Source organism: Nerophis lumbriciformis, linkage group LG21, assembly GCF_033978685.3.
Source record: "Nerophis lumbriciformis linkage group LG21, RoL_Nlum_v2.1, whole genome shotgun sequence".
NCBI classification, from domain to species: Eukaryota; Metazoa; Chordata; class Actinopteri; order Syngnathiformes; family Syngnathidae; genus Nerophis; species Nerophis lumbriciformis.
Genome location: NC_084568.2, coordinates 40705001 through 40728800, shown reverse-complemented (window position 1 = coordinate 40728800; position 23800 = coordinate 40705001). Strand labels below are relative to the sequence as shown.

General features: G+C 40.1%; 1 protein-coding gene across 3 annotated transcripts in view; it reads right to left on the bottom strand.

Moving 5' to 3' along the window:
* ngly1 (N-glycanase 1) overlaps positions 1-23800 on the bottom strand; it is a 41316-nt gene continuing 17516 nt past the window's right edge. For 2 of the 3 annotated variants that reach the window (XM_061982367.2, XM_061982368.2), the window contains exons 7-12: positions 23631-23776; positions 19211-19321; positions 18948-19133; positions 14885-15070; positions 3024-3201; positions 1-380 (exon numbers count right to left, since the gene is read on the bottom strand). In XM_061982367.2, the coding sequence (XP_061838351.2) occupies positions 199-380; positions 3024-3201; positions 14885-15070; positions 18948-19133; positions 19211-19321; positions 23631-23776 (989 nt within the window). In that variant the 3' untranslated portion in view covers positions 1-198. The remainder of the gene's footprint in view (positions 381-3023; positions 3202-14884; positions 15071-18947; positions 19134-19210; positions 19322-23630; positions 23777-23800) is intronic. The other variant, XM_061982369.2, reaches the window with a different exon arrangement.

Sequence of the window (23800 nt, the reverse complement as noted above, 5' to 3'; positions counted from 1 at the left end):
TTTGTCTCTGTGAGGCTATATTTAGTTATGTTGAGCAAAACAAGACAGGATACAAGTATCCCAATCATTATTATAGCAACAGGAACAGCAATATGGCCTCATATTATATTTTGTAGACTGAACAGTCATAGTGAACAATAATATATTGAATAGCCGGAGTCAACCTACTGTCTGAAATAGACAAATAGGGTCCAGTCTTCATCTTTCTACGTCTTGTAGGTATATGAGGACCTCAAAGCAGGATAGTCCGGTCTCCTTCAAACTTTGTCTGAAGAGCTGAGAGTGCTGCCAGGCGGTGTCTCCATCGCCTCCACTAAGCTGCGCGGTGACGATCAACTCCGGAGAACCCTTTAGACTCTGGAATGACTGCATGCTTCCATCTGAGGGTTAAAAACACAATCAGAAATCATCTAGTACAGCGCTTTTCAACCTTTGTTGCCACATTTTTTTTCACACAACCAGCACAAATCATTAAAAAATTAAACTCGGCAGCCAGTATTGACAATAAAAAGTTGTTTTCGCGATTGTTGGATATTAATTCAAACCATAACTAAGCATGTATCACTATAGCTCTTGTCTCAAAGTAGGTGTACTGTCACCACCTGTCACATCATACCCTGACTTATTTGGACTTTTTTGCTGTTTTTCGGTGTGTAGTGTTTTAGTTCTTGTCTTGCGCTCCTATTTTGGGGGCTTTTCCTGTTTTGTTGGTATTTTCCTATAGCAGTTTCATGTCTTCCTTTGAGCACTATTCCCCGCACCTGCTTTGTTTTAGCAATCAAGACTATTTAAGTTGTTTTTATCCTTCTTTGTGGGGACATTGTTGATTGTCATGCCATGTTCGGATGTACTTTGTGGACGCCGTCTTTGCTCAACAGTAAGTCTTTGCTGTCGTCCAGCATTCTGTTTTTGTTTACTTTGTAGCCAGTTTAGTTTTAGTTTCGTTTTGCATAGCCTTCCCTAAGCTTCAATGCCTTTTCTTAGCGGCACTCGCCTTTTGTTTATTTTTGGTATAAGCATTAGACACCTTTTTACCTGCACACTGCCTCCCGCTGTCGTCTGCATATTGTGATCACGACAAACCATGTTCCCGACATCTGCAAAGCAAAAAGCTAAATGGCGGAGAGAATGAGCACGTTCAGTGGAAGGCTCAGACTCCCAAAATGCAACACGGAACGACACAGGAAGTCCTTCATACTGACAGCCATCAGACTGTATAATGCATATGTTCCTTTTTGACTGTACTTAAATGTATAATAGACTGTTTTTATATTATTCACATGTGAATAATGCTGTATAATAGACTATTTATATTATTCACACGTGAATAATCCTGTATAATAGACTATTTGAATAATGCTGTATAATAGACTATTTATATTATTCACACGTGAATAATCCTGTATAATAGACTGTATTTATATTATTCACATGTGAATAATGCTGTATAATAGACTGTATTTATATTATTCACATGTGAATAATCCTGTATAATAGACTGTATTTATATTATTCACATGTGAATAATGCTGTATAATAGACTATTTATATTATTCACACGTGAATAATGCTGTATAATAGACTGTATTTATATTATTCACATGTGAATAATGCTGTATAATAGACTATTTATATTATTCACACATGAATAATCCTGTATAATAGACTGTATTTGAATAATGCTGTATAATAGACTATTTATATTATTCACACGTGAATAATCCTGTATAATAGACTGTATTTATATTATTCACATGTGAATAATGCTGTATAATAGACTATTTATATTATTCACACGTGAATAATCCTGTATAATAGACTGTATTTATATTATTCACATGTGAATAATGCTGTATAATAGACTGTATTTATGTTATTCACATGTGAATAATGCTGTATAATAGACTATTTATATTATTCACATGTGAATAATCCTGTATAATAGACTGTATTTATATTATTCACATGTGAATAATGCTGTATAATAGACTATTTATATTATTCACACATGAATAATGCTGTATAATAGACTGTATTTATATTATTCACATGTGAATAATGCTGTATAATAGACTATTTATATTATTCACACATGAATAATCCTGTATAATAGACTGTATTTATATTATTCACATGTGAATAATGCTGTATAATAGACTGTATTTATATTATTCACATGTGAATAATGCTGTATAATAGACTGTATTTATATTATTCACATGTGAATAATGCTGTGTAATAGACTGTATTTATATTATTCACATGTAAAAAATACCTAAGTGTTTATTGTCTATTGTGAGCAAACTGTGGTGCTGAATTTCTCCCAGGGATCAATAAAGTACTTTCTATTCTATTTCCTACCTGCTGCCACCTACTGATATGGAAGAGTATTACATGGTTACTCTGCCGAGCTCTAGACAGCACAGACACTCAACAACGGCACATTATTTCTGGAAGTAGACAATAAAGTGAAAAAACAGCAAAAAAAAGCTACCATGATAATATTAGCTTGCTAGCATGCTAACGCTTGCATGCTAACAGTTAAAAAGTGTCACGTACCAAGTTATTTGACTCTGGCGTATGTTAGCATGCAAGCAAGCTAACGTTAACATGTTATAAGTTAGCTTGTGTTGACAGTAGACAAGTGTGTGAACAAAATGAGACGTTAAGCACCGAGCTGCGTGAAAGTATGGCTGAGCTACAAGAGGAGGTAATCTTGTCTTTTTGCCGTTTGCAATCGTCCATTAAAAGGGTATGGACCCATTAAGTTGGCCCATTTTTTTGTTGTTGTTCGTGAACAGCGTCACCATGGTAACACGAAATGTTGCCAACTTAAAGTACCGCCATAGGCGCGAGTGAGGCCTTTCCGACGGTATAACATATGTGGGGGTTTGTTGGCCGATCCGTCTTGTATTAATGGTAAGAGAAACGTGCAGAGCTATAATAATACAAGTTGAAGTATGAGGAATAATAATATGGGCTGCTTGCATTGCAGCAGGCCCATAATAATGATTGTTACATACCTCCAACAAGGTGGGCTTTCGTCAGGCCTGATTGCAGCAGCCAGCTGACTTTGCCAGAATTGAAAGTCTGGCTACTGGCTTTGATTGACACGGACTTTATGGTCAGTTCTGAAGGCGCAAAGTCAAATTTCCAGCTGATCTGTCCAGCAGAGGAGCCTTCAGTCCGAGCAATATATACCTGAAGGAAGAAGTAAAACGGCGTAAATCAGAGGTGTGGACTCGAGTCACATGACTTGGACTCGAGTCAGACTCGAGTCATGAATTTGATGACTTTAGACTCGACTTGACAAAATGTAAAAAGACTTGCAACTCGACTTAGACTTTAACATCAATGACTTGTGACTTCACTTGGACTTGAGCCTTTTGAATTGACATGACTTGACATGACTTGCTACTTTCCCCAAAACCCAAAGATGAAAAAGTTATTCGGGAGCGCTCCGTATTTTTCATTGTGTACTTGTCTATCAGCGTTGCGTGTGTCAGCTGGTGTGGTCTCAGTACAACAGCCAATCAAATTAGATCTACTTTGTTTTCATCACACAGCATTCATCCAATCAAATTGCAGGACAACCAACGAAGAAGACATGTCCAAACCACACGCCAGTGAACAAAAAATGATACCTAAAATAATTTCGTTTGGGTATAAAAATTACGAGGTGGTCAACACAAAACGGTTTGCAGTATGCAACACATGCGGTTCGAAAATTACTGATGGAGAGGCAACAACTTCCAACTTCGTCCGGCATTTGAAGTTGCACAAAGAACGGTAAGTTTTGAATGTAAGATAACGTTTATTGGCTAAGTAACGTGACTTTTATTTGCTGTGTAGTTAAATCAGTGAGGCTGTAAACTCACTGCTAACGTTATAACGTTATTGCAAACACGGGAATCTGTTGCAGTTCACTACCTTATTCATACTTTTTGTTCAGTGATTTTTTTTAAGCAGGGTTAGTCAATATATCACACGTAACGTTAGACGGCAGTCAGCAGCACCGCGTATTTTAGCCACCTAAAAAAAGACAAAAATAGTAAAATAAAGGTCAGTTAAAATGTATACTATATTATGAATATGTGTACCGTTTTAGCTAGCTTTCTGACATACTGTTGGTTGTTTACCTCAGTGGTCCCCAACCACCGGGCCGCGGCCCGCTACTGGTCCGTGGATCGATTGGTATCGGGCCGCACAAGAAATATATATACATATATTTTTTCTTTTTTTAATTAAATCAACATAAAAAACACAAGATACACTTACAAGTAGTGCACCAACCCAAAAAAACTCTCTCCCCCCTTTTGTTCTGGGCATTGAACATGAAGACTCTTCCTTCACTGTTCCGAGTGGCCATGAGAGTCTTGGCAGTGCCTGCCTCCAGTGCTCCAGTGGAGCGAGTTTTCAGCCATGGTGGCATCATACTACGCCTCCATCGTGCACAAATGACTGACAGACTCTTGGCTAATTTGGTCTTTTGCAGATGCAATGCAGCATAGGGCCCTGACATATAAAAAGTACAACTTTTTTGTTATGTTCACGTATATGTCATGTTTTTTCAATGTTAACACTTTTGTACAAATAAGTACATTTGCACTTTATTTTTCAATGTATTTGTTCTGTAAAGGAATGAGTTAATGTTTAAAATGACTGGTTAATAGTGCTATTATAAAGTGCAATGTCAGCACAATTTTCTTTCCTGCAATTTAAAATGCACTTGTTTTAATAAATAAATACAGCGTTTGAAAAGCATACACAATCTGTGTTAATATATTAGTCTGTGGTTAAAAGGACTTGAAAGGACTCGAAACTCAAAATGCAGGACTTAGGACTTGACTTGAGACTTTCCAGTCTTGACTTTGGACTTGACTCGGGGCTTGCCTGTCTTGACTCGGGACTTGACTCGGACTTGAGGGCAAAGACTTGAGACTTACTTGTGACTTGCAAAACAATGACTTGGTCCCACCTCTGGCGTAAATACCTTATGGTGTCATGGAAGAACCATGGCCTCAACACCTAACTGTAACCTTAGCAACCATTGCTAACTAACTATTTCCAGTTTAAAAACAAGTGTGATCAGATTTCACTGGAGACTTTAATATTGTCAGGCATAAGAGCGATATTAATACCAACATATCCGATCAACACTGGAACTCTGCCCTGAATCTGGTCCACTCCTCCTCGGTATGTGCCCGTCAGTCTCATCCAATGCAAAGTAATCCATACAATTCACTAGACCAGAGGTCAGCAACCCGCGGCTCTAGAGCCACATGCGGCTCTTTAGCGGCACCCTGGTGGCTCCATGGAGCTTTTTCAAAAATGTATGAAAATGGAAAAAAGATGGGGGTAAAAGTATATATTTTTTATTTGGTTTCTGTAGGAGGACAAACACGACACAAACCTTCCTAATTGTTAGAAAGCCCACTGTTTAATATGTTTGTGTTTATCCTTCACGGATGAGAGTATTTGGTGAGCGCCGTTTTGTCCGACTAATTTCAGCGGCCCTTGAACTCACCGTTGTGTGGACTGTGACTCAACAGTTTGTTTGCATGTATAACTTTCTCCAACGCTGCCACAGAAAGACGTGTTTTATGCCACTCCTTCGTCGTCTCGTTTTGTCCACCAAACGTTTTATACTGTGCGTGAATGCACAAAGGTGAGCTTTGTTGATGTTATTGATTTGTTGGAGTGCTAATCAGGCATATTTGGTCAGTGCATGACTGCAAGCTAATCATGCTATTTAGGCTAGCTGTATGTACATATTGCATCAGTATGCTTCATGTCTAGGCATATTTGAGTTAATCTAATTTCCCTTACTTATGTCCTCTGTGTATTTGATTTATATTTACATTATCACTTTTAACACTGAGTGATATCCATCCTGCAATGGCGCCCCATAATACACCTGCTGTGAACCTGTTTTTAATGTTTTTTATGTTTTTATTTATTCTATTTTATTTATTTATTTTTTATCGTGTTCTGTTTGTGTTGTGTTGTGTTTGCTCGGTACTCGTTTTATCTTTTAACCTGTTCATTGTACAGCACTTTGGCTACCCCTGTGGTAAATTTTAAATGTGCTTTATAAATAAAGTTGATTTGATTTGATTTGATCTGTATGTAATATTGGCTGCCATGTTGTTCCAGACTACAGCAAACGTTACCCAGCTTGCAAAGATTGTAAAAAAAATCCATTAAAAGAAGACAGCCTGCTGTTTCCTTTAACTTGGACACACACATCTATTCTAAGAAAGTCATTTCCAGGAGTTATCTCACCCTCTGAGAAGTTTTACTAATGTTTTCCAATGTTGTAAAAATGTGTAGAATAAATATTACATTTCAACATTTCTGTCAACGAAGATTTGCGTCAGCCTGCGACACAGTCATTTTGATAGTAGGCTAATATAGCTAATTAGCCACTTACATCATGTGTTGCCATCATTATAACCAGAGGTGGGTAGTAATGCGCTACATTTACTCCGTTACATCTACTTGAGTAACTTTTGGGATAAATTGTACTTCTAAGAGTAGTTTTAATGCAACATACTTTTACTTTTACTTGAGTATATTTATAGAGAAGAAACGCTACTTTTACTCCGCTACTTTTATCTACATTCAGCTCGCTACTCGCTACTAATTTTTATCGATCTGTTAATGCACGCTTTGTTTGTTTTGGTCTGTCAGACAGACCTTCATAGTGCCTGCGTTTCAACAAATACAGTCACTGGTGACGTTCACTCCGTTCCACCAATCAGATGCAGTCACTGGTGACGTTGGACCAATCAAACAGAGCCAGGCGGTCACATGACCTGACTTAAACAAGTTGAAAAACGTATTGGGGTGTTACCATTTAGTGGTCAATTGTACGGAATATGTACTGTACTGTGCAATCTACTGATAAAAGTTCCAATCAATCAATCAAAAGTGTGAAGGAAAAAAGACCCTTTTCCATTTCAACCGTACATCCCGTCAAAAGCCTAAAGACTGACTGCACAGTTCCTGTCTTCACAATAAAAGTGCCGCTCCATCGCGCCTGCGCTTTCAAAATAAGAGTCTCCGAAAGCCAGCGCCAACAAGCTAGCAAGCTACGGAGTTTGCCGCCAATGTATTTCTTGTAAAGTGTATAAAAACGAATATGGAAGCTGGACAAATAAGATGCCAAAAACCAACCACTTTCATGTGGTATTAGACAGAAAGGAGGAACTTTTTTTCTCCTCTATTTGAAAACGTGGTCGTTATCATCACTACTGTCTGATTACAATCAATGCAAGTCATCAGAATCAGGTAATACACCAACTTATATTCTTGTCTTCATTAAAGAAAGGAATCTATATATGTTAAACATGCATGTATATTCATTAAAACACCTTTAACTTGTAAACAAAAACAGCAAAATAAATACATATAAATGATATACTGTATACATCAATGTATATGTATATATATATATATATATATATATATATATATATATATATATATATATATATATATATATATATACACACACACATATATATATATATATATATACAGTATATATATATATATATATATATATATATATATATATATATATATATATATATATATATATATATATAATATGAGTGTGTATGTTACTCATCAGTTACTCAGTACTTGAGTAGTTTTTTCACAACATACTTTTTACTTTTACTCAAGTAAATATTTGGGTGACTACTCCTTACTTTTACTTGAGTAATAAATCTCTAAAGTAACAGTACTCTTACTTGAGTACAATTTCTGGCTACTCTACCCACCTCTGATTATAACACTTATATAAGTATTTCAAGTTTTTGCGGCTCCAGACCGATTACTTTTTTGTATTCGTGGTCCAATATGGCTCTTTCAACATTTTGGGTTGCCGACCCCTGCACTAGACTAATTCAAAACTATCCTAAATCTACCCCACTGTTAGCAATACCTGCAAAACAATCTTTGGCTGATCATGTCCAAATGTTCTGGTCCTGCTCTAAACTATGTTCCTTTTGGGAGGATATTTTTGACACAATCGGAAAGGCATACGGTCAAAACTTTTCCCCCCAAACCATTATCAGCCATTTTCAGCATATGCCCTGATAACATGTGCCCGGTACCACTAAAACACGCTGTTGCCTTTACGACCTTGCTGGCCAGGCGATTGATCTTGTTTAATTGTAAGTTGCCCCCCCCCATCACATGGCCGTTGGATTGGAGAGGTTCTCTACAATCTAAAACTGGAAAAACTTAGGTTTTCGCTAAAAGGCTCTGCTCAAGCGTTTCAAAGCTCTTGGAGTCCCTTCTTGCTGTATGTCAACTATGGCGTCACATTAGTGCCAAAAATCAGAGCGCATAAAAACGGTTATCGCGCGCTGATTCTCCACTTCGTGCGTGCGCGCGACACCCTTTTGCGCGAGCGTGGTGCCTTTTTGCGCGCGCGCGGTGCCTTTCTGTGCGCGCGCGGTGCCTTTCTGCGCGCGCGCGACGCCTTTCTGCGCGCTCTCTGTGTACTCCTGGCATCTCTCCTCGCGCTGTCATGTTTCTTTTTGGCACTTTGGGGGCGGGTATGCTTAGACGGCCCCTCCTTTCTGATTGGCTGTGAGCATTTTTCATATGACCAATCATTCTCCAGTGTAGCAACGTTGTAGCCATGTTACCTCGGACATCTAGCCTCAATCATTACATTGATGTCAATGGTACATGTACTACCGTATTTTCCGCACTATAAGGCGCACCTAAAAACCACAAAATTTTCTCAAAAGCTGACAGTGCGCCTTATAACCCGGTGCGCTTTATATATGGATAAATATTAAGATTCATTTTCATAAAGTTTCGGTCTCGTAACTACGGTAAACAGCCGCCATCTTTTTTCCCGGTAGAACAGGAAGCGCTTCTTCTTCTACGCAAGCAACCGCCAAGGTAAGCACCCGCCCCCATAGAACAGGAAGCGCTTCTTCTTCTACTGTAAGCAACCACCCGCCCGCGTAGAAGAAGAAAAAGCGCGCGGATATTACCGTACTTCATTTCCTTTGTGTGTTTACATCTGTAAAGACCACAAAATGGCTCCTACTAAACGACAGGGATCCGGTTCATGAAAAGACGCAATCTCTCCATCCGCACACGGATTACTATTTCACAGCAACTGATATTCCTGTGAACCGCACTGTGGATACAACGGGAGCACGTACGGTGAATATTCGCACCACAGGGAATGAGAAGTCATCCTTCACTGTGGTTCTAGCTTGCCATGCTAATGGCCAGAAACTTCCACCCATGGTGATATTCAAAAGGAAGACCTTGCCAAAAGAGACCTTTCCAGCCGGCGTCATCATAAAAGCTAACTCGAAGGGATGGATGAAGAAAAGATGAGTGAGTGGTTAAGGTAAGTTTAAGTTTACGCGAAGAGGCCGGGTGGCTTTTTTCACGCAGCTTCGTCCATGTTGATATACGATTCCATTAGCGCCCACATCACGCTGGTTTTAATATATTATTAAAGTTTGACTGACCTATCTGACTGTTTTTTTGACATTCCTTTAGCGCAGTTAGATGCGGCTTACAACACGGGGCGGCTTATAGGTGGACAAAGTTTTGAAATATGCCGTTCATTGAAGGCGCGGCTTATAACCCAGGGCGCCTTATGGTGCGGAAAATACGGTAATTAAATTACCATAACTTGCTCGATTTTCGACCAAATTACAAACGGTTTGCCTTGTTACAAATCTTATTACATGTAGATATGACATAGGATGCTGTACCTGTTGAAATTACCTCTGGCAACACTAAAATTGGCCCTAGTGTGTGGATGTGAGTGTGAATGTTGTCTGTCTATCTGTGTTGGCCCTGCGATGAGGTGGCGACTTGTCCAGGGTGTACCCCGCCTTCCGCCCGATTGTAGCTGAGATAGGCTCCAGCGCCCACCGCGACCCCAAAGGGAATAAGCGGTAGAAAATGGATGGATGGATGGATGTGCAACATAGTTGTGTAGGGTCAGTGTTAGTCAGTTCTCTGATTATTTTAAACTGTTTCAGAATACATTATTAAAAGCTATTTTTAACATTTTAAAATGTATGTTATTGCTGGTGGACCAGTTCTGGCTGAAAGATGTGATTATGGTGTTTGTTGTCTTATTATTTATTTGGGTCACATTTTGTATTACCCTGTATTGTGTTTATGTGGTATGAAATAACCTTCATCAGCACGCAACATTTTTTTATCCACTTCTTCCTCCGTAAATCTTGACACATATTGACGATGACCCGCCCTGCTATACTTCTGATTGGCTCTGAGCATTTTTCAGCATTTTTCGCCTGACCAATCAGAAAGAAGGGGCCGTCTAAGCATACCCGCCCCCAAAGTGCCAAAAAGAAACATGACAGCGCGAGGAGAGATGCCAGGAGTACACAGAGAGCGCGCAGAAAGGTGTCGCGCGCGCGCAAAAGGGTGTCGCGCGCGCGCACGAAGTGGAGAATCAGCGCGCGATAACAGTTTTTATGCGCTCGGATTTTTGGCACTAATGTGACGCCATAGTCAACTCTCTTGACGTATGCCCAGGCGCAGATTAGGAATAATCTCCCTTTTATTTATTTATTTTGTACTTATTTTTTTCTCCCTTTCTCTCTCCTTTCAGCCTCTACACTGCACAAACTGAAATCTAAGTAAGATGAAATATCTCAAATAAGGGTGATATTTGCTTATTTTCTGTCTGATAAGATAATTCTTTACACTAAGCAGATTTTATGTTAGAGTGTTTTACTTGTTTATTTGTGCCATATGACCCTTGTTGGTTTGACCTGAGTGGGGTGGGAGGGTGGGTGGGCGGTTTGGGTCTTAAGGGAAAGGGTGTGAAGAATTTTACTGACTTTAAAATTGTACTGTTTGGACTTGCACTCTTTTCTGTTTATTTGAAAATGTCAATAAAAAGTAGAGTTGTCCGATAATATCGGACTGCTGATACTATCGGCCGATAAATGCTTTAAAATGTAATATCGGAAATTATCGGTATCGGTTTCAAAAAGTAAAATGTATGACTTTTTAAAACGCCGCTGTGTACACGGACGTAGGGAGAAGTACAGAGCACCAATAAACCTTAAAGGCACATAATATCTACGGCTTTTCACACACACAAGCGAATGCAACTGAGGGTGGCCGTATAAACAACTTTAACACTGTTCCAAATATGCGCCACACTGTGAACCCACACCAAACAAGAATGACAAACACATTTCGGGAGAACATCCGCACCGTAACACAACATAAACACAACAGAACAAATACCCAGAACCCCTTGCAGCACAAACTCTTCCGGGACGCTACAATATACACCCCCCCGCTACCCCCTACCAATACTCCGTCCCCCCCAACACCCTCCTCATGCTCTCTCAGGGAGAGCATGTCCCAAATACCAAGCTGCTGTTTTGAGGCATGTTAAAAAAAATAATGCACTTTGTGACTTCAATAATAAATATGGCAGTGCCATGTTGGCACTTTTTTGCATAACTTGAGTTAGCTACTGCTAACGATGGATTCTGATGCGTCATCTATGTTGCTGCTTCTTGATCTTAGCGCTGCTTTCGATACCGTCGATCATAATATTTTATTAGAGCGTATCAAAACACGTATTGGTATGCAGAGGTGGGTAGTAACGCGCTACATTTACTCCGTTACATCTACTTGCGTAACTTTTGGGATAAATTGTACTTCTAAGAGTAGTTTTAATGCAACTTACTTTTACTTTTACTTGAGTATATTTATAGAGAAGAAACGCTACTTTTACTCCGCTACTTTTATCTACATTCAGCTCGCTACTCGCTACTAATTTTTATCGATCTGTTAATGCACGCTTTGTTTGTTTTGGTCTGTCAGACAGACCTTCAAAGTGCCTGCCTTACTGGTGACGTTTGACTCCGTTCCACCAATCAAATGCAGTCACTGGTGACGTTGGACCAATCAAACAGAGCCAGGCGGTCACATGACCTGACTTAAACAAGTTGAAAAACTTATTGGGGTGTTACCATTTAGTGGTCAATTGTACGGAATATGTACTGTACTGTGCAATCTACTAATAAAAGTTTCAATCAATCAATCAAAAGTGTGAAGGAAAAAAGACCCTTTTTTATTTCAACCGTACATCCCGTCAAAAGCCGAAAGACTGACTGCACAGTTCCTGTCTTCACAATAAAAGTGCCGCTCCATCGCGCCTGCACTTACAAAATAAGAGTCTCAGAAAGCCAGCGCAAACAAGCTAGCAAGCTACGGAATTTGCCGCCAATGTATTTCTTGTAAAGTGTGTGAAAACGAATATGGAAGCTGGACAAATAAGATGCCAAAAACCAACCACTTTCATGTGGTATTAGACAGAAAGGAGGAACTTTTCTTCTCCTCCATTTGAAAACGTGGACGTTACCAGCACTACTGTCTGATTACAATCAATGCAAGTCATCAGAATCAGGTAATACACCAACTTATATTCTTGTTTTCATGAAAGAAAGGAATCTATATGTGTTAAACATGCTTGTATATTCATTAAAACACCTTTAACATGTAAACAAAAACAGCAAAATAAATAAATATAAATGATATACTGTATATATCAATTTATGTGTATATATATATATATATATATATATATATATGTATATATATATATATATATATATATATATATATATACATACATATATATATATATAAATACATACATATATATATAAATATATATATATATATATATATATATGATATGTGTGTGTATGTTACTCATCAGTCACTCAGTATTTGAGTACCGTAGTTTTTTCACAACATACTTTTTACTTTTACTCAAGTAAATATTTGGGTGACTACTCATTACTTTTACTTGAGTAATAAATCTCTAAAGTAACAGTACTCTTACTTGAGTACAATTTCTGGCTACTCTACCCACCTCTGTTGGTATGTCAGACTTAGCCTTGTCGTGGTTTAACTCTTATCTTACTGACAGGATGCAGTGCGTCTCCCATAATAATGTGACCTCGGACTATGTTAAGGTAACGTGCGGAGTCCCTCAGGGTTCGGTTCTTGGCCCTGCACTCTTTAGTATTTACATGCTGCCGCTAGGCGACATCATACGCAAATACGGTGTTAGCTTTCATTGTTATGCTGATGACAGCCAACTCTACATGCCCCTAAAGCTGACCAACACGCCGGATTGTAGTCAGCTGGAGGCGTGTCTTAATGAAATTAAACAATGGATGTCCGCTAACTTCTTGCAACTCAACGCCAAGAAAACGGAAATGCTGATTATCGGTCCTGCTAAACACCGACATTTATTTAATAATACCACCTTAACATTTGACAACCAAACAATTACACAAGGCGAATCAGTAAAGAATCTGGGTATTATCTTCCACCCAACTCTCTCCTTTGAGTCACACATTAAGAGTGTTACTAAAACGGCCTTCTTTCATCTCCGTAATATCGCTAAAATTCTTTCTATTTTATCCACTAGCGACGCTGAGATCATTATTCATGCGTTCGTTACGTCTCGTCTCGACTACTGTAACGTATTATTTTGGGGTCTCCCTATGTCTAGCATTAAAAGATTACAATTGGTACAAAATGCGGCTGCTAGACTTTTGACAAGAACAAGAAAGTTTGATCATATTACGCCTATACTGTATATACCTTATATACATATATACATATATATATATACCTATACTGGCTCACCTGCACTGGCTTCCTGTGCACTTAAGATGTGACTTTAAGGTTTTACTACTTACGTATAAAATACTACACGGTCTAGCTCCGTCCTATCTTGTCGATTGCATTGTACCATATGTCCCGGCAAGAAATCTGCGTTCAAAGAACTCCGGCTTATTAGTGATTCCCAGAGCCCAAAAAAAGTCTGCGGGCTATAGAGCGTTTTCTATTGGGGCTCCAGTACTATGGAATGCCCTCCCGGTAACAATTAGAGATGCTACCTCAGTAAAAGCATTTAAGTCCCATCTTAAAACTAATTTGTATACTCTAGCCTTTAAATAGCCCCCCTTTTAGACCAGTTGATCTGCCGTTTCTTTTCTTTTCTCCTCTGCTCCCCTCTTCCTTGTGGAGGGGGGTGGGGGCACAGGTCCGGTGGCCATGGATGAAGTGCTGGCTGTCCAGAGTCGGGACCCGGGGTGGACCGCTCGCCTGTGCATCGGCTGGGAACATCTCTGCGCTGCTGACCCGTCTCCGCTCGGGATGGTGTCCTGCTGGCCCCACTATGGACTGGACTCTTACTATTATGTTGGATCCACTATGGACTGGACTCTCACAATATTATGTCAGACCCACTCGACATCCATTGCTTTCGGTCTCCCCTAGAGGGGGGGGGGGTTACCCTCATATGCGGTCCGCTCCAAGGTTTCTCATAGTCATTCACATCGACGTCCCACTGGGGTGAGTTTTTCCTTGCCCTTATGTGGGCTTTGTACCGAGGATGTCGTTGTGGCTTGTGCAGCCCTTTGAGACACTTGTGATTTAGGGCTACAAAAATAAACATTGATTGATTGATTGATTGATTTTGGAAAACCTTGTTACATTGTTTATTGCATCCAGCGGGGCATCAGAACAAAATTAGGCATAATAATGTGTTAATTCCACAACTGTATATGTCAGTTGATATTGGAATCGGTAATTAAGAGTTGGACAATATCGGAATATCGGCAAAAAAGCCATTATCGGACATCTCTAATAAAAAGAGTTGGATTAATATTGTCAGGCGTACTTTTATTGCGGTGCCCCTGCATGTCATGTGCTGTACATTGTTTAATACAGAACAGAATTTGAGGATAAATATATAAGAAAGATTATAAGCTGTTGATGTTCTTAGTGAAAATAAAGGTTGTAGTAAACCTACCATCTGCCAGTCATTTTCCACCTTCCTGAAGACCGACTCCTTCTCCCACACACATCCTTCCCAGCTGTGGAGGACCTCCGAGTCATTGGACACTCGACAGTATTGATCTTTGGAGGCGTTATAGTACACGTGAAGTTGTTTGTCTTGCTTCTCTTTCTCAGTGAGCGTAAACACGAAACCTGCATTCTGACACAAACAGATGTTGTCTTCATTAAAAAAATGTTACCTTTTTCGCAGAGCCATGAAATAATACTTTTGTCGTGCTCTTATTTTGATCACTTCCTGTTTGTGTCAGGAGTTTCCTGTCCCCGCGCTGTGTTTTAGGCAGCTAGGTCTACTGAGAACGATGGTAATGGTAATTGTCAGAATAATTGTATACAAGTTATCACACAACTTTGTGTTCCCATGAGTTCAGGTCGAAGACAAAAGCTGTCTTTGATCTTATCATGCAAAAGGCCTGCCGCTTGTAAACCTCCACTGTGTGCGATGGGATGCGACGTGGAGGTGTCGGTTTCTTTGATCTATCGGACAGCCACAGGAAGACCTTGTCATGACCAGAGGTGGGTAGTAACGCGCTACATTTACTCCGTTACATCTACTTGAGTAACTTTTGGGATAAATTGTACTTCTAAGAGTAGTTTTAATGCAACTTACTTTTACTTTTACTTAAGTATATTTATAGAGAAGAAACGCTACTTTTACTCCGCTACTTTTATCTACATTCAGCTCGCTACTCGCTACTAATTTTTATCGATCTGTTAATGCACGCTTTGTTTGTTTTGGTCTGTCAGACAGACCTTCAAAGTGCCTGCGTTACTAGTGACGTTTGACTCCGTTCCACCAATCAGATGCAGTCACTGGTGACGTTGGACCAATCAAACAGAGCCAGGCGGTCACATGACCTGACTTAAACAAGTTGAAAAACTTATTGGGGTGTTACCATTTAGTGGTCAATTGTACGGAATATGTACTGTACTGTGCAATCTACTAATAAAAGTTTCAATCAATCAATCAAAAGTGTGAAGGAAAAAAGGCACTTTTTTATTTCAAACGTACATCCCGTCACAAGCCTAAAGACTGACTGCACAGTTCCTGTCTTCACAATAAAAGTGCCGCTCCATCGCGCCTGCGCTTTCAAAATAAGAGTCTCCGAAAGCCAGCGCAAACAAGCTAGCAAGCTACGGAATTTGCCGCCAATGTATTTCTTGTAAAGTGTGTGAAAACGAATATGGAAGCTGGACAAATAAGATACCAAAAACCAACCACTTTCATGTGGTATTAGACAGAAAGGAGGAACTTTTTTTCTCCTGCATTTGAAAACGTGGACGTTATCATCACTACTGTCTGATTACAATCAATGCAAGTCATCAGAATCAGGTAATACACCAACTTATATTCTTGTCAACATGAAAGAAAGGAATCTATATGTGTTAAACATGCATGTATATTCATTAAAACACCTTTAACATGTAAACAAAAACGGCAAAATAAATAAATATAAATGATATACTGTATATATCAATGTATGTGTATATATGTATATATATATATATATATATATATATCCATCCATCCATCCATTTTCTACCGCTTATTCCCTTTGGGGTCGTATATATATATATATATATATATATATATATATATATATATATATATATATGATATGTGTGTGTATGTTACTCATCAGTTACTCAGTACTTGAGTACCGGTAGTTTTTTCACAACATACTTTTTACTTTTACTCAAGTAAATATTTGGGTGACTACTCCTTACTTTTACTTGAGTAATGAATCTCTAAAGTAACAGTACTCTTACTTGAGTACAATTTCTGGCTACTCTACCCACCTCTGGTCATGACCCTAAGTCTACAAAGCATAGCGGGGACAAACCTTACACCGCTCCAGGCACCTTTTCTTTGCACTGTTTATGACCGAGTGCGGCAGCTGTTTATGACCCTCCTCCCCTTAGAAGCAGCTGCACCTATGTAATCAGAAAATGCCCCAAAAAATAAACCTGTTCCCAATTAGCCTGTTCACCTTTGGGATACTCCAAATACCGTATTTTCCGCACTATTAGCCGCACCTAAAAACCACAAATTTACTCAGAAGCTGACAGTGCGGCTTATAACCCGGTGCGCTTTATATATGGATTAATATTAAGATTCATTTTCATAAAGTTTAGGTCTCGCAACTACGGTAAACAGCCGCCATCTTTTTTCCCCGTAGAAGCGGAAGCGCTTCTTCTTCTACGGCAAGCAACCGCCAAGGTAAGCACCCGCCCCCATAGAAGAAGAAGCGCGCGGGTATTACGTTTCATTTCCTTTGTGTGTTTACATCTGTAAAGACCACAAAATGGCTCCTACTAAGCGACAGGTTTCCGGTTCATGAAAAGACGCAATCTCTCCATCCGCACACGGACTACTATTTCACAGCAACTGCCTAAAGACTTTCAAGAAAAGCTGGCTACTTTCCGTGCATATTGTAAAAACAAGATAGCTGAAAAAAAGATCCGGCCAGAGAACATTATCAACATGGACGAGGTTCCACTGACTTTTGATATTCCTGTGAACCGCACTGTGGATACAACGGGAGCACGTACGGTGAATATTCGCACCACAGGGAATGAGAAGTCATCCTTCACTGTGGTTCTAGCTTGCCATGCTAATGGCCAGAAACTTCCACCCATGGTGATATTCAAAAGGAAGACCTTGCCAAAAGAGACCTTTCCAGCCGGCGTCATCATAAAAGCTAACTCGAAGGGATGGATGGATGAAGAAAAGGTGAGCGAGTGGTTAAGGGAAGTTTACGCGAAGAGGCCGGGTGGCTTTTTTCACGCAGCTCCGTCCATGTTGATATACGACTCCATGCGCGCCCACATCACAGATGGTGTCAAAAAACAAGTGAAGCACACAAATACAACACTCGCCGTCATTCCGGGTGGATTAACCAAAGAACTCCAACCGCTCGATATTGGTGTCAACAAGGCATTTAAAGCATGACTGCGAACGGCGTGGGAACAATGGATGACCGAAGGCGAACACACCTTCACTAAGACAGGGAGACAGCGCCGGACGACATACGCCAACATCTGCCAGTGGATCGTAAATGCCTGGGCGGATATTTCGGTCTCAACTGTGGTCCGAGCTTTCCGGAAGGCAGGATTCACGGAACTGCTGGAAAAACAACAGCGACACTGACTCTGATGACTTCGACGAGACGGAGCCGGCCATTTTGGAGCCCGTATTCGCCCAACTTTTTAATTCGGACACCGTAGGAGAAGAATTCGAGGGATTTATGAATGAAGAATAACTTCAGAAAGTGAGTGTTATGTTTATTTTGTGTGTTGTGACATTAACGTTCGAGCAACATTAAGTTATTGCTATTGCTCTGCACTATTTTGAATTTTACTATGTTTGTGATTGCACATTACCGTACATTTTGGGAGTGAACAGAGTTGTTAGAACGCTGGTTTTTAATATATTATTAAAGTTTAACTGACCTATCTGACTGTTTTTTTGACATTCCTTTAGCGCAGTTAGATGCGGCTTATAACACGGGGCGGCTTATAGGTGGACAAAGTTTTGAAATATGCCGTTCATTGAAGGCGCGGCTTATAACACGGGGCGGCTTATGGTGCGGAAAATACGGTAAGTGTTTCATGAGCATTCCTCAACTTCCTCAGTCTTTTTTGCCACTTGTGCCAGCTTTTTTGAAAAAATAAAGCTTACCAGTTCGAACGTTAAGTATCTTGTCTTTGCAGTCTATTCAATTGAATATAGGTTGAAAAGGATTTGCAAATCATACACAACGTGCCAACTTCACTTGTTTTGGGTTTCATACATCCCATCCATCCATGTTCTACCGCTTATCCCTTTCGGGGTCGCGGGGGGTGCTGGAGCCTATCTCAGCGACAATCGGGCGGAAGTCGGGGTACACCCTGGACAAGTTGCCACCTCATCACAGGCATTGAAAATGAATTATTGTATTAAATACTATGCCAGACTTTGTGTCCGCGTCTAATTTTTACTTGATTTGCGTACAAAATGTGCCTCATTGGTAGCGTACCTGTTTGGTATTCCGTGCATCAGCATCTCCCGTCTCTCCCCTCGCCGTCCTCCATCCCAGAGACCCAGACATCCGCCCTCCCAGCTCGCCTGCTTTTGGCGTTTTGGGGCAAATGAACTCCACGAGTTCAACAACCAACCGTTCTGACAGTTTTCTCTTCCTGTCCGCACTCACAGATTGCTGTCTCTGTAGCATCAGAGCAGATTCAACCAGTTGAACATAACTAGCGTCTTACGTGCATGGTGGAAAAGGTAAACACCTACCGAGGCATTCAGTCCAATAATAGTGTGCAGCAACCAGGCCTCCTGAACACTGGTCCTTCTTGACAAAACCTCGGAATGTTTGCAAGAATACCTCCATGTCACGTCCACCACCTGTATCACATAATGAAGCGATGCTTTCAGCAATAACAATAACAAGACTTTTGACAAGAACAAGAAAGTTTGATCATATTACACCTATACTGTATATACCTATATATACATATATACCTATATATATACCTATAGTGGCTCACCTGCACTGGCTTCCTGTGCACTTTAAGGTTTTACTACTAAGGTATAAAATACTACACGGTCTAGCTCCATCCTATCTTGCTGATTGTATTGTACCATATGTTCGTTCAAAGAACTCCGGCTTATTAGTAATTCCTAGAGCCCCAAAAAAGTCTGCGGGCTATAGAGCGTTTTCTATTGGGGCTCCAGTACTATGGAATGCCCTCCCGGTAACAGTTAGAGATGCTACCTCAGTAGAAGCATTTAAGTCCCATCTTAAAACTCATTTGTATACTCTAGCCTTTAAATAGACCCCCTTTTTAGACCAGTTGATCTGCTGTCTCTTTTCTGCTCTGACCACAGATGACGCGCTAGCTGCCCAAAGTCGGGAACCAGGGTGGACCACTCATCTGTGCATCAGTTGGGGACGTCTCTGCGCTGCTGACCTGTCTCCACTCAAGATGAACTCCTGCTGGCCCACTATGGACTGGACTCTCACTATTATGTTAGATCCACTATGGACTGAACTCTCACTATTATTTTAGATCCACTATGGACTGGACTCTCACTATTATGTTAGATCCACTATGGACTGGACTCTCACACTATTATGTTAGATCCACTATGGACTGGACTTTCACAATATTATGTTAGATCCACTATGGACTGGACTCTCACTATTATGTTAGATCCACTATGGACTGGACTCTCACACTATTATGTTAGATCCACGATGGACTGGACTTTCACAATATTATGTTAGATCCACTATGGACTGGACTCTCACACTATTATGTTAGATCCACTATGGACTGGACTCTCACACTATTATGTTAGAGCCACTATGGACTGGACTCTCACTATTATGTTGGATCCACTATGGACTGAACTCTCACTATTATGTTAGATCCACTATGGACTGGACTCTCACTATTATGTTGGATCCACTATGGACTGAACTCTCACTATTATGTTAGATCCACTATGGACTGGACTCTCACTATTATGTTAGATCCACTATGGACTGGACTCTCACAATATTATGTTAGATCCACTATGGACTGGACTCTCACAATATTATGTTAGATCCACTATGGACTGGACTCTCACAATATTATGTTAGATCCACTATGGACTGGACTCTCACTATTATGCTAGATCCACTATGGACTGGACTCTCACACTATTACGTTATATCCACTATGGACTGGACTCTCACAATATTATGTTAGATCCACTATGGACTGGACTCTCACACTATTATGTTAGATCCACTATGGACTGGACTCTCACAAAATTATGTTAGATCCACTATGGACTGGACTCTCACACTATTATGTTAGATCCACTATGGACTGGACTCTCACACTATTATGTTAGATCCACTATGGACTGGACTCTCACACTATTATGTTAGATTCACTATGGACTGGACTCTCACTATTATGTTAGATCCACTATGGACTGGACTCTCACAATATTATGTTAGATCCACTATGGACTGGACTCTCACACTATTATGTTAGATCCACTATGGACTGGACTCTCACACTATTATGTTAGATCCACTATGGACTGGACTCTCACACTATTATGTTAGATCCACTATGGACTGGACTCTCACACTATTATGTTAGATCCACTATGGACTGGACTCTCACACTATTATGTTAGATTCACTATGGACTGGACTCTCACTATTATGTTAGATCCACTATGGACTGGACTCTCACAATATTATGTTAGATCCACTATGGACTGGACTCTCACAATATTATGTTAGATCCACTATGGACTGGACTCTCACAGAATTATGTTAGATCCACTATGGACTGGACTCTCACAATATTATGTTAGATCCACTATGGACTGGACTCTCACTATTATGTTAGATCCGCTATGGACTGGATTTTCACACAATTATGTTAGATCCACTATGGACTGGACTCTCACACTATTATGTTAGATCCACTATGGACTGGACTCTCACTATTATGTTAGATCCACTATGGACTGGACTCTCACAATATTATGTTAGATCCACTATGGACTGGACTCTCACAATATTATGTTAGATCCACTATGGACTGGACTCTCACACTATTATGTTAGATCCACTATGGACTGGACTCTCACAATATTATGTTAGATCCACTATGGACTGGACTCTCACTATTATGCTAGATCCACTATGGACTGGACTCTCACACTATTATGTTAGATCCACTATGGACTGGACTCTCACACTATTATGTTAGATCTACTATGGACTGGACTCTCACAATATTATGTTAGATCCACTATGGACTGGACTCTCACTATTATGCTAGATCCACTATGGACTGGACTCTCACACTATTATGTTAGATCCACTATGGACTGGACTCTCACTATTATGTTAGATCCAATATGGACTGGACTCTCACACTATTATGTTAGATCCACTATGGACTGGACTCTCACTATTATGTTAGATCCACTATGGACTGGACTCTCACACTATTATGTTAGATCCCCTATGGACTGGACTCTCACACTATTATGTTAGATCCACTATGGACTGGACTCTCACACTATTATGTTAGATCCACTATGGACTGGACTCTCACACTATAATGTTAGATCCACTATGGACTGGACTCTCACACTATTATGTTAGATCCACTATGGACTGGACTCTCACACTATTATGTTAGATCCACTATGGACTGGACTCTCACACTATAATGTTAGATCCACTATGGACTGGACTCTCACACTATTATGTTAGATCCACTATGGACTGGACTCTCACACTATTATGTTAGATCCACTATGGACTGGACTCTCACACTATTATGTTAGAGCCACTATGGACTGGACTCTCACTATTATGTTGGATCCACTATGGACTGAACTCTCACTATTATGTTAGATCCACTATGGACTGGACTCTCACTATTATGTTGGATCCACTATGGACTGAACTCTCACTATTATGTTAGATCCACTATGGACTGGACTCTCACTATTATGCTAGATCCACTATGGACTGGACTCTCACACTATTATGTTAGATCCACTATGGACTGGACTCTCACTATTATGTTGGATCCACTATGGACTGAACTCTCACTATTATGTTAGATCCACTATGGACTGGACTCTCACTATTATGCTAGATCCACTATGGACTGGACTCTCACTATTATGTTGGATCCACTATGGACTGAACTCTCACTATTATGTTAGATCCACTATGGACTGGACTCTCACTATTATGTTGGATCCACTATGGACTGAACTCTCACTATTATGTTAGATCCACTATGGACTGGACTCTCACTATTATGTTAGATCCAATATGGACTGGACTCTCACACTATTATGTTACATCCACTATGGACTGGACTCTCACTATTATGTTAGATCCACTATGGACTAGACTCTCACACTATTATGTTAGATCCACTATGGACTGGACTCTCACAATATTATGTTAGATCCACTATGGACTGGACTCTCACAATATTATGTTAGATCCACTATGGACTGGACTCTCACTATTATGTTAGATCCACTATGGACTGGATTCTCACTATTATGTTAGATCCACTATGGACTGGACTCTCACAATATTATGTTAGATCCACTATGGACTGGACTCTCACTATTATGTTAGATCCACTATGGACTGGACTCTCACAATATTATGTTAGATCCACTATGGACTGGACTCTCACAGTATTATGTTAGATCCACTATGGACTTGACTCTCACACTATTATGTTAGATCCACTATGGACTGGACTCTCACTATTATGTTAGATCCACTATGGACTGGACTCTCACACTATTATGTTAGATCCACTATGGAGTGGACTCTCACACTATTATGTTAGATCCACTATGGACTGGACTCTCACACTATTATGTTAGATCCACTATGGACTGGACTCTCACACTATTATGTTAGATCCACTATGGACTGGACTCTCACACTATTATGTTAGATCCACTATAGACTGGACTCTCACACTATTATGTTAGATCCACTATGGACTGGACTCTCACACTATTATGTTAGATCCACTATGGACTGGACTCTCACACTATTATGTTAGATCCACTATGGACTGGACTCTCACACTATTATGTTAGATCCACTATGGACTGGACTCTCACAATATTATGCTATTGACCCACTGACCTGGTCCTTGGAGAAAGCAAATATATAAGAGAGCTTCTTCCCCCAGCCAACTTCATAGAGTAGAGGTTTATCGCAGGTGTTCTCACATGAGTCACAGTGCACCCAACGACGCTGGGACACGGAGTAAATCTCGGTCCATACGTGGTCTGGAAGACACAACAAGCAGCTGT